The 12,875-nt window shown below is 46.8% G+C and overlaps 1 protein-coding gene across 2 annotated transcripts in view; it reads left to right on the forward strand.

Moving 5' to 3' along the window:
- Positions 1-8,625, forward strand: part of JADE2 (jade family PHD finger 2) — a 71,706-nt gene extending 63,081 nt beyond the window's left edge. The window contains exons 11-12 of one of the 2 annotated variants that reach the window (XM_079319406.1): positions 1,913-2,041; positions 4,126-8,625. In XM_079319406.1, coding sequence (XP_079175532.1) covers positions 1,913-2,041; positions 4,126-4,982 — 986 coding nt within the window. In that variant the 3' untranslated portion in view covers positions 4,983-8,625. The remainder of the gene's footprint in view (positions 1-1,912; positions 2,042-4,125) is intronic. The other variant, XM_079319407.1, reaches the window with a different exon arrangement.
- Positions 8,626-12,875: the final 4,250 nt, after the last annotated feature.

Consider the following 12,875-nt stretch of genomic DNA (forward strand, 5'->3'; position numbering starts at 1 on the left):
CCTGGAATCTCCACGTGATTAGGGCATCTGGGTTCTTCCCATGCCAGGGGGGCATTAGGGACCTGTGTGCCTTTTGGCATCAGTCTGTAGAGTGTTCTGAGCTCAGGAGGAGTTCCTTTGCCAAGTGACCACACCAGGAGCTTCAGATACTCAGCATCCAGTGGAGCCAGAGCTTTGGATAACTCACTGCTGCCTTTTTCAGCATTACAAAGCACTTACTGCTTTGGAAGTGGGGAATGGTTCCATTGGCATCCGCCCCCACAGCTCCTGACCAGGATGCTCTCCATAGCTGGGTTTCCTGAGAGAAAGAAAGAAGTCTCCATTATTTCACCAGGATGAGGCCAGTTCTTAACTGCTGTTATGGTAGCCATCAATCGAGATCTGTTGGGGTTGTTCCAAAGATGGTTTTGGCACAAAGGTTTTTTTGGACTGTCTCCCACACAAAGCTCCGAACAGGAGGGGTTTATTTTTCCTACTGTCAAATGATCATTTAAGCAGGAGATTCTTAATAAAATTGGTGAGAACTGCCTGTGTAAAATGAACCCCCCTCTCTTCCCTGTGTTTTTCTTGCACAGAGTGGAAAGTAAACACTGTCTGGCTTTGAAACACGGCTACTATTTTGACAGGTTCCTCTCCAAAAAGTGCTGCTCGGGTTTCTCTTTAGCCCCATTGTGCTGTCTAAACAAAGTTAGATTCTGATTTTGTAAGCGAAGTGAAAAATGCTTTCCTCCCTTTACTTGGCAGGAACGTAGCAAATACCAAATTTGCTTTTGCATTTCTTTCTTTCTGTAAGTTCTTTGGTCAGGAGGGGTTCCTGGCTGGCAACTCCAGGACTGTAAATCCTCTGTTAATTCAGACTCAGGCAGGTGCAATGCAAATTCCCTCCCCTGCTCACCCAGTACATTTCCACTGCTGCTGGTAGAGGTTATTCCCTCTGACCTGTCCACCCCATGGCCTCTCTGCTGAGGATTTGCTGCTGGCTGACACAATAAACAGATTTCTTCCTTAAGATCATTTTTTAGCCTATGGGCCAGACTCTGAAAAACTGCCTGTCTCTCCTCCCATTTCCATGAGCCACCCACATGTTGGTTTAAGGGCAATATCCTTCCCTCTCTGAAAATTAATAGAAGTTTTAGCATGGACTTTCTGGGGGAGAATGGCATAACAGAGTAAGTAAAAACTGTTGAAAGTATTTTACTTGGCAATACAAGTTGTACTTTCATAGGGTATTTGTCCTGTTTACCCAAGAGGAATAAATTCCAGTAGAAGTTCAAAGCCATTTAGGATATGCTAATTTTTAGCTGAATCTCTGTATAGCTAGGAGTTGCATCCCTAACTTTCCATAAGCATTTCCTATTTCATGTACCTATATCACTTGGGATTTTTTTCACTTCTGCACAGTTTTGCCAAAAAGTCAAATCAAGGTTGTCTTTAAGCTGGTACCTTTGCTCTGTCAGTCTGGCTGTGCCACTGAATCTCTTTCTGGAGAGGCTCTTGGTGTTGGGTGACACAGCACCAGGTTTGTAGATTGCCATGGCTCCTGCAAGGTTTTGAACAGGATTTTGGGTTAGTCCCTAGTGGGTCCTCACCCCAAAGTCCTGGTCCAGATCTGTGGCTGTAGAATCTCCAGCAAGTCACCTGCCTTCAGTGTGGCTGCTCCTTTGGCCATTCCTCTCCAAGGCTAAAATCTCCCTTTTTTTTATAACCTACAAGATTCAGATTTTCTTAACATGTAGAGACCTTAGCCTGTAGCTGGCCAAGGAATGGCCTTGATCTCCCTTTGGCTTGGAGTTGTTTGCAGGTCTGCTCCAGGTCTCCACTGCATGGGTGTGCCCCAGGGAAACTTGCTCACCACAGCATTCCTGATGCCTCGTCTCACACGGCGTTTTGCTTTTTTTCTAAAAAATGCCAGAACAAACTGGGAAGAAGACAAAGGGTAAGAAAAGTGACCCAAGAAGGAAAGGAAGAGATGGTAGAAAAAATAGTCCTGAGAAGACAGAGAAAAGAAAATCGGTCAACGAAACTGTTTTGGGACAGCTGGGTAAGTCTGATTTTATGGGAGTTGACCCGCGATGCCGGAGGCTCCCTGTTTTGGGGAGCAGAGTCCAGCCCCTGATCCCTCCTGCACGTAGCACACTGGAGTTACACTTTCCATCTCTCCTTTGTGGGAATCAGCCTGAATTATCCAGGTCCTGCTAGAGAGACTGGGTCAGAAACATGCTCACTGGCAGGGCATGGGATTTAAAATTCCCCCCTGTAGCTCCAGGATTGGGAGAATGTGTTACAAAACCTGTGATGTGCTGCTGGAGCGAGATTTCGCTTTCAGGGGATAAAATCAGACTTACCCACCCCATGGCAGGGCTCCTCCATGGACTGTCCATGGCACATATGTATGGCCATGCTGGTGGTCCCAGTGGTGCAGGAACATCCAGGCACATCCATCTCTTGAATTTGCTCAGGGGGTGAGGAGCCTGGCCCCATGGATGTTTCAGCCACATCCAGCTCATCCCCATCAGCTACAGCTGCAGGCCGGGCTGGGGGAGGAAAAGAAACAAAACTAAAAGGTTGTTTTGGACAAGGTACTTGACAACTGCATGCAGTTTTTACATGGATTTGCGTTGTTGCTTGGCTTCCTTGGGTGTTGCCACCTCCACCAGCAGAGGCAGAAGGTGATGAGTTCATGTGTGCCTAGCTGTCACACAGGAGAATCCTGGTCCTGTGTGGCTCTCAGGTAGTCTGGAGATGCTGTAAAAAGCCCTCCAGGGGGTACAGAGCATTTCTGTGGGAGTTCTGGCAGTCTGGACCACCCTGCCTTGCTCTGCTTTGCACATTGCTTGTCTGACTACACTGCTTTCTGGTCATCTCCATCTGGGTTTTAGGACCTTTGGAAATGGGGCTTTTGCACTCATTCTTTCTCTGCTCTGTTCTTTGCTAAAGAAGTTTTGGATTTACTGGGGCAAATTCCAGCAAACAATGGAGGCTGAAGAAAGGAAAGCTGCATGGCTATGAGCTTGGGAAACCAGGCAGCTTGACCCAGAGCTTCAGCAAGGTCTTGTAGCCTGCTGAATTTTCTGTGGGGTTTGAAGCATCCCTTGGGGATGCTGTCATCAGAGAAGGGCTGAGGAAGATGAGCTGGGCAGTGCTCTTGCCCACAAAATTAGGGGTTTTTGTGTTTGGGTACCGTGCAGTGCCCAAAGTTCATCCTTGCTCCTGCTTCACCTTCCCTGCCTTGAGCTGGTGTCAGGGTGGGCTGCTGTCTTCTCCAGAAAGGCTGTGGTGAGTTGCAGGAGGTGCAGGGTCATAGCCTGTGTTGCTGCTCACAGGTGAGGGTGATGTAAAGCTGTCACTGCTACCAGCAAACACTGTGGGTGTGAGTCACCCTTCAAAGGAAAGCTCTTCCTGAAATCCAAAATCAAATCTCATTTTTCCTCCATCCATAAAACCAAATCAGTTGTTGAACCTGTGGGTTTCTGTTTGAGATTAAAATTGCCTGTGCTTGTGTAGGTGTGCACGTTTCTCATTGCTAATTGGACCCAATTAGCCCAGCCCACAGTGCTCACTCCTGCTCTTAATGATCATTATCAGGAAATCTTTCAGCTTTTTTCTTTCCAGCTTTCATCTCTGCTTCTCTTCTTCAGTTTCCACAGCTTTAGAGATGCTCTCAGACCTGCAAATGTCACAGTGGTCCCATCACCATGCTGGCTGCTTGGCTCTGGTGGTGGCCTGGCAGTAGCTGGTCCTGAGTAGCCTGGCATACCTTGGGTACAGGTCCTGCTCTGTCATGATATTTTTAAACTTACACTTGAATTGTTTGTCTTCTGCCTTTGCACAAGAAAGTTTCCACCTGTGCTGGGATGTGTCATTGCTTGTCATCTTAGCTGAAGGAAGAAGTCTGTTTTGGATGCAGGGAGATTTGTGGGGAGTTGGATGTGAGGGTCTGCTCGGATTGTTGTGCTGTGACCTCAGTGAGCCCCACGTTCAGCACTAGTGCTGGGTGGTGCATTATAGTTGGTCTTTGAGTGTTTCTCCAGTGCCAGGGAGTTTTGGTGGAGTTGGTGATGGTGGTAGAGAGCAATATGGCTGTTCCTGTTTTTTGAGGCAATCTTCCACTTTTGTTTTTCCCAGGCTTATCAACCTCCTTCCCCATTGATGGGACCTTCTTCAACAGCTGGTTGGCACAGTCAGTGCAGATCACCGCGGAGAACATGGCCATGAGCGAGTGGTCACTCAACAACGCCCACCATGAGGACAGCACCCCTGGCCTCTCTGAGGAGCTCCTCCAGGATGAGGAGACCTTGCTGAGCTTCATGATGGACCATTCCCTCAGGTCCCCATTCAGGCAGAGTGAGGCCACAAAGAAAGTGAAAAGCAGAACGAGAACGAACACTAAGAAAAAGCTGCCAAGGAGCAGCCCCTCTGCAGTGGGTGAGGGCCACCCAGAGGGCTCAGAGCCCTGGACTAACAATGCCAGCCACTTTTCAGATGATCCCACCAAGCCCTTCGCTCTGGATTCCAGACCAAGCAAGTCGGAAAAAGGAGCAGCAAAGCTTCCCACTGACCGCAAAGGGACGGGCGAGGCCAAAAAGGTGGCCAAGAAGGGCTCTCTGCAGAAAGGCAGCGAGCCTCATCCCCCTGCTGGGGCACGGGGCTGCGTCAGCAAGGAGGAGCAGGAGGAGACAGCGCACTGCGCTCAGACGGAGCCCAGCCCCGCAGCCAAAGTGCCTGACTCCATAGGTAGCCCCAAAACCATCGTGCGGTTCAAATTACCAAAGGAGAGCCGGGGGGCGCGGCGGTCGCAGCCCCCCAAGGCTGACAGCCCTGCTGGAGCTCCCCTGCGCCGCTTCGACGCCGACACGGACGGATACTTCTCGGACGCCGAGATGAGCGACTCGGACGGGGAGTCCCGCGGCGGCCGGGCGCAGCGGGGCCAGCTGGACACGGCTGGCGAGGACATTGTCAGGATGAGCATCCTGGCATCCTAACTCCTCCCACCACGCCGGCTGGATGAGGCCTCAACCCAGTTCCAACTGCCATGTCCGATTTCTGCCTGGTAGCGCGGCGAGGGGGGTTTTTAATATGTGTATATAGTTGGAAATTCGGCACTGTTGTCTTTCTCTTCTCGAAACGCCTGAGATACAGCTTCAGCTTCACCAACATCGATGACTGTGACAGCAGTGATCCCTCCCCAGCTCCCTGCCAGACCCCACTTCCTGGGAACGTGAGCTGGCACCCTCCAGGACTGATGTCGAGGATGCTGAGAGGGTGGAGGGGGCCGGTACCCATGCGTTCTGCAGGGATGACAGTTCAATTAATGGGCATTATTTAATGAGGGGCAGATCTCTGCCTGGGATGGTTGCCCTCAGAGCAGGGAGCGAGCAGAGGGTCCAGCAGTGGCCAGCTGTGGGAGGGGAAATTCCCACCTGTGTGTGCAGAGAGAAGGAAGTGAAATAAGCGATTCTAAAATAAATAATGACTAAAGCACAAAAAGCTTGTTGGAGGAAAACGCTTGGGGTGGAAGAGAGCAATGTTACATTTCTGTTTTTAGGGAAAAAAAAAACCCTTGGTCATTATTTTTCCCCTCACTTTTCCATCTGGTTGGGATCCGTCCAGGGGCCAGGATGCGAAAATCCTCTCTGCCCATGTCCCCACTGAGGTTCTTAGAAGCTCTGAAGAGATTTACTCAGTTGAATGGATCAGCAAGTGGAAAATGGAAATGTGGGGCAGGATGGAGGAAGAAAGCGTCCTTTAAAACCACCGTGGGGAGTCAGGGTTGGTGTAACCTAGGAGGTTGAGAAATTTTTTTTGCCCATGCTTCTCTCCAATGCTGCCATGGTCCCACCATGCCAGGGCAGCACATTTGAAATCCCCCTTGCAAACCAAAACCATGGCCCCAAGGCCAAATGTGCCGTCACTGAGGGGAAATGGCAACCCTTGCCACCACCATTGTGTTTTCCTACTAAATGCTACAATGAAAATGGTGAATTTATTCCTCTCCATCCTTTGTTTTGGTTTGGGTTTTTTTTTAACTTTAAATCCTGGTTACAAGCTGTTGACTCATTGTGGAGGGGTGATTCACAGAAGCTGACATTATAAGTATTACAGTAATTTAATGCATAAAATGTCCCCAGTAAGCCTTAAATGTTGTTTAAAAGCCCATGTTACCTATAAGTCAGGCGAATTTCCATGTTTGCACTTAATTGCACCATTACTTCGGTTTTGGCTTCAAAGGTCACAGTTAAGTCATGCTACGTGTTTTATTGGAGTGACCCCAGTGTGAGCTCAGGGAACAAAAAAAAAAAAAAAGGAATTCACTGAAACTTTTGTTGTTGTTGTTTTTTAAAAATGTTTAAAAAAAAACTAAAAAAAAAAAAACAAAAAAACAAAACCAACCCAAACCTGGGACACTTCTGCAACCGGTTAAATCCATCACTAAACAAAAAAAACCTTGCAATTGTCAAACCAATCAGTCAAAGAATTTTGTGGATGCCAAAGAAATATATTGACAGTCAAGCAGCACAGCCAGAAACCGGAAACTTGTCATTATGAAAAAAAATTGGAAGTTATTTAGCAACCAAGGACTAAAGACACACTCATACCACACTGCTGCGGCGTTAGGTTCCAAGCTTGCTCCGAGGGATGCTGCTGCTCCGAGACCGCATCCTGCCATTTTGGTTTCCGATGCTTTTTGCTCATTTCACTGTGAGCTTTCTTTTTGAAACTCTGAGACTATTTCAATTGATGTTTTAGAGTAGGTCATCATCTTTATCAGCCTTCCAAAGTCCTTATTGTTGATAAAATTGCAGCAAAGATCAGCGATGACAGCCCAGCTGATCCCAGACACGGCGACCAGTGAGGGCTTTGGGTGGGATGCCCAGCCCTGCCTAAGCCCAACCTGGCTGAGACTGACCGTGCCTGGGGAGGAATCATCCTCACATAGGAAAAATGTCACACAAGTTATTAGTGGGGAAAACAAAAAAAAAGAAAAAAACAGCAAAATACCAACAAAACAGGAACCACCTTTGTTATAAATTAACATAATCCACTGAGGTTGGAAATGTCATTAATTAAGGCTCAGTATGTTCAGATAATGTTAAATACCGTAAATAGGACTTAGTTTATCTTATCAGGCTTGCTAGCTTTAGCTCCAGTATCCTAGTATACGAGTCATAACAATAATCAATATGCTGCCTTTTAATGAATCTTGCTTCCGTGTGCTTCACTCAATTATGGTAAAAAAAAAGCAATCCACAAATTTCACTGTACACAGTTCCCATTCATCATCTTCTGCACTACTTGTCTTCTCAGTACAGGAAAGCAAAAAGGGGGAAACTTTAAAGAACAACCAACCTCCAGCACTGGGCAATAACAGTTTGAAACACTCCCAAAATATCAGGCATCATTTTGCCATTAGGAGATGGGGGGGCAAGCTAAGGGTGCTGGTGGGGCACAGGGAGAAGAATGGGATGGCAGGAATAGAGAGGAGGAAAAGGGCTCTGGTGAGCTGTGGGGCTGAGCAAGGGCTGGACCATGGCAGGATAGCTGCAGCCACCCCAGAGTGTCCCCTGCCTGGACTGTCCTCGGAGCAGGGGAGTCTGGTGTTCTGAGAGAAAATGCACAAGGAAAATATTTTTGATGTTAATGTAAATGTATTTTGAAATGGATAGAAAGAGAAGAAAAAAATAAGTTTATTTTAGTACAGAAAAGTTATCTTTTAAGATGTATAAACTGCAGGAATTGACATTTGCACTGTAAGAGCACCTGTTTCCTTGGAGAAGCAGCCGCTGTTGAGATGAGGATGCAGAAACCATCATTCCCTGCTGGAGCACAGCCCCACACCAGCCCCAACCCTGATGGTTGAGGGAGTTTCCCCAGGACAGCTCCCATTCCACACCCATTTTCCCCACACTCATTTTCCCCACACCCAACCTTTGATTTATTCCTTTTTATTTTTTTACCCCTTGCACCTGTTTTATGGGGGTGTCCCATGGAGCTCGCCCCAAGGTTGGATGCAGAATGGAGCTAGGATGGATGCAGGCTGCAGGAAGATGCTGCTACAGGGCAGGGCTTGAGGTTTGGTTGTTCTTTAAGGAAATCCCCTGCAGTTTGCACCATTCCACATTCAAAACAACCCACTTCACATCAGTTACAGGAAACGATATGAATGTCACAGGAGGAGAAACCCTTCTGTTTTCTTTGTTTCAAAGAACGTGATGTGCCATTTGTTAATACAAAAGAGAAATATTGAAAATATATTGAAAAGAGCAATTTTAAATTATTTTTGGCTTATGTTGCAATATTTATTTTCTTGTATTAGAAATTCCTTTGTAGAGAAAAAATGTATTTTTCATTAATGCAAAAACCTATTTCTCCTTTTTGTACATTTCCCATGTTAGTTAATCCTTAAAGCAATATAATGTTACCAAACTTGTTCTGTGTGAGACTGTATTATGCATGCTATTTGTGTTGCCTTGGAATAGCTCTGTCTGCCGTTATTTTCATCCTGTTTAGATACAGTGTATGCTGTAATACACATTGGGACCATGGCCCATTGCTTACAAAAAAACAACCCTTTGCATTCCTCAATGTGTTGGCAAATGCAGTCAATAAAGCAGTGTTTTCTGTGTACCTGCTGTCGGTGTAGTGAGCGTGGTCACACAGAGCAAACTCATCCCAGGGATGCAGCTGCAGCCACTCTGCCTGTGAGTAGCAAATTTTTGAACTTCCATTGCATTTCCAATGCCAGATCTTATCCAGCTCTTGGGAAACACAGCTGGAGATGTTTGTCACAGCTGGAAGGGCAAGCCCAAGCAAGAGGATGTTCACAAAGTTCCCCATGCCTGGAAGTTTCTGTAATTCAAGGTAGCCACCTTTCTCGTGGAGATTTAAGTCTTGTTTTGCAGACTTGGAGCAAAACCCACAGAGGAAGTCCTGCTGCGAGACAGGATGCTCAGAGGAACAGCTTCTTGCACCAGGAGCTGGTTTAACAGGCAGGCAAACACACTGCTAGATTTGCTATTCATGGGAGCAAAAGCAAGCTGTGAAATCAAAAATACTCCAGCAATGTGTTCCTGTTTGTAAGACACTCCTTGTATCCTGCTGATATCAACCAGCAACCTATCTAGTGAGTGGCATCCCTGCATGTGGAAGGGGATTGGAGCTAAATGATCTCTAATGTCCTTCCAGCCCAAACCATTCTGTGACTCTGCTGATCCAGGCTGTGGTTGACAGTCTGACCCTCCACCTGTGTACTGTGGTGGGAGCACAGGGCTCATCACACAGCTTAAAAAGCTTGAATGGGATCCAAATCTTGTGCATGCTTGGCTGGTTTGGAGGCCACAGGCAAGGGTGCTGGCTTCAGCAAATATTGAAGTTATCAAGGAATGGCTCTTCAACCTTTATTGGCACGTTTTTGTTGTGTAAAATTGCCCAAGTGCCCAGACTGCTGAAGGAAAATGAGCTATTTAGTAAACATATTTCATTTAATTTGTTGGTGAAGTGATTATTGGGCAGGTCATAGTGCACAGTGAGCCCAGAGCAAAACTACTCATTTGAGATGGGTCTTCTGGCAGGTGGAGGCCACTACCATGGCCTTACATTTAACTCTTCAATGAAAAGGCAAAGGATTGGTTTATTGCAAGCTAAGGATTTTGTTACTGGGCTGTGTTCTTGCTCACAGCTCTCCAGGCACCCCAGTGATGAACTCAAACTCCAGTCTAGTCCCCAGAGCCCCTTGGTGCAGGTGTGATGCCCCCAGCAACGTGCATGAACCTGTGCAAAAGCCAGTTCTGTGGCAAGGTTTTCACCTGTTCTAGTCAGGGAGATACTCAGGAGTTCAATTCCATAAAGAAGAGAGCAAGGCCAGTCTGACTGTTACTGTTTAACCTGAAACAGCAACCCCTTTCCTGGCCCCAAAATATCCAAGGAGATGATGCCAAGCCCACATGGATCTCAGAGATCCGATGCTGGAGGACATGAGGCATCATCTTTACAAACTGGTAAGGGTTTTGTCTGCAAAATATTTCTAAGGCTTATGGAAGAGAGAGCTAGCCACATTCCTGGGAATATGCATCCCTGCCTGCTGGCACCTGCATTAGACCAGAGATGGCTGGGATGCCTAGCTGGATGAGTTGTGGAAATGGGCATGGGGAATGGAACAGAAATGCCTGCAAGCAAAGGAAGAGAGAATTTGGGGCTGCTAAAAAGACTACATCACCTCTGTATGTTGCCTCCTCTCCCACAGACCCCATTTCACAGGAGATAAAATAACCAAGCTGACAACAAAACCAACTCACCAAGAATAGTCCAGCAGCTCATATCTGACATATTTCTGTTTAGACAGACCCCTTCTAAACCCAATGCTGGCTTTGAAGGAGTGAGGTGCACCAGGGAGTTCCACAAGGCCAGGACCCAAATCCTGACTACCAAACCCAGGCAGCAACCCTGCTGCCCATCACCAGAGCAGAGCCACCAGCCACAAGGGGCACTGCTGACAGAGCAGGGACAGGCATCCCTGGGACACAGGGCTCCACCAGCAGCACCACACCATCCTGCATCCCAGCCTGAGAAATGATTCCTCAATAAAGGCACCTAAAACGATTACTAAACATAAATTTGTAGGCAGTTAGAGCACATAGGGCTTTGCTATGGTGCTCATTCAGGGCTTGCCTATAATATCCTCATCACAGATGGTGCTGAATACCTTGGTTTGGAGCAAGTAGCCAAAGAATCATTTCCATTTAATTGCAAAATAAATGTTAGGCTAGTCCCTGTATGTTTTGCATACTGATTGCAAGTGCCACCATAAATACTAATGGGTCAAATACACCCCAGTGTCAGTAAATCATCAGCAACAGATGTGAAAAGGAATTAATTTTCCTTCAGCTTATCCTGAAAGAATTGCAGTAAGACCTTGTTTTATTGTGTTTGATTAAGTGCTGGTGGTATAACATAATTTCCCCTAACCATTAAAACTGCTGGTGCTGTACTTCTGCATAAATGTCTCTAATGTGATGAGACCATATTTAATATTTACTCTTCCAAAGTTAATACATTTAGAGGAGACATTTTGTGCACTAAAAATAGTTCCTTGGTCTTGGATTTCCATGTAGGGCTGTGAAATGGTGTGTCTGCTGTGATTGCAACAGATGAATAAGAAAAAAAATCTCTAAAAAAATAAACAAACCTATGACTAACCCACAAAACAAGGGAAAAATCCCTCTGTAACTAGTGTTGGCCCTGGCTGATCCAGAGGGTTTCACAAGCACTGCCTCTGCCATCTTGCCCATCCCAAACTCTATTTGACCAACTCATTCCCTGACTGTTTAATTCACAAGTGAAAATTAGACTTGTGGAGGGTTTAACCAGGTACATTTTCCCATAGCAACTTAGCTTGGGGATGAGTTGAGACTGATAATGGTTACAGGAGCTCTTCCTTCTCCTGAGATGGCCAAATATGCCAGAGATCCACCATGAAGTCATGGTGGGGAGATGCCCACCCCCCAGCCAAGTTTTGGGGGACAGGGTGGGCCCACAGCTTTGCCCATAGCTATCCCTCATCCATGAGAGAGTGCTATGGGCACAGGCCCTGGACCTTGTCAGCCATTGGGTGTAAATAATGGAAACAGCAGAGTTTACAGAGGAATTAAGTGGTAAGAGGAATGCAACTCCAAAATCAGAAGTCAGGTGCTGGTGGTACTATTTGTGCTGTGGGTGCCCTGAGGAATGAGCCCTAGGGGAGGTCTGAGCTCTGCTAGTGTGTGCAGTGCTGGGATGAAGTTTCCCAAAATGATGGGATTTTGGCATTTCCTGAAGCACTGGGATGGTGTTTCCCAGCTACATACACTCTGCTGAGTATCAGATGCAGTATTTTTCCTCAGAGTAGCTGCTGTACATCCAGATGTAATAAAGATTAAAGTAATTGACTGCCTGTGTGTATATTTTAAGTGGTACTTTATAATGCTGACACTGAGCACGAGTGTTAGATCAATGAAATGGAGTTTTTCCAGGGGATAAAAAGAGGCTGGTCAAGAAAGCAAAATAACACATCTGCAGCCATCATTCTTAGTAAAATTATTCTCAGGAGAGAGATGCTGAGGACACCAGCCATCCATGTGGGAATGGATGGCACATGCTCTGCATCCATCCAAACATCTCCCTGTGGAGGCTGTACTGCAGTACCCTGCAAGAGAGAAAATTCCCTGCAGAAAACAAGGTACCAAAACCCCTTCCAAGAATGCTCAGCTATAAATAGGTTTTTGTTGTATGGGATACCACAATAACACTGACACTCCACAGAGCGACTGGCAGGCGGGGGATGAATTCCTGCCCTTAATAAGAAAGCAGGATAAATAAAGCATTTCTAAAAGAGGTATACCAGCAACTTTTGCAGCTCCAGCTTTAAAATGAGTAAGTTTGGTCGATATAGCACAGCAGCAGGGATGCCAGTCCTTGTGCCCTGCATTCCCAAAGCCATCCTGAGCCAGGTGCCATGCTGGGGACACAGGAGTCCTCAACACACTCTCTGTTGTCTCTCTGACCAGCACACAGACCTGGCATGGTCCAACCCCCCTGACGGGCTGCTCTGGAGAGCCATGAGGAACGAGCTGGTTCCAATCAGGTTTTTAAATCCACTACACAGGGAATAACTTCAGAGCAGCACAGGGCCAAGCAGCATCACTACATCCATCACAGAGGCAGGTTGGGGACACTTATCCCTGTGCCATGAGCATCATCTGCTCAGCACCAGTTCTCCCCTAGCAGCAAAAGGACCCATGGCTGATATTTTATGCTGAGTCACAAGGATGCCAAAGCACAGCCAGTCACAAGGCACATTTATTGGCACAGCAAGAGCCAGATGTCTGCTGAGCCATAAGAAC

The sequence above is a fragment of the Erithacus rubecula genome, assembly GCF_903797595.1.
Source record: "Erithacus rubecula genome assembly, chromosome: 16".
Lineage (NCBI taxonomy): Eukaryota > Metazoa > Chordata > Aves > Passeriformes > Muscicapidae > Erithacus > Erithacus rubecula.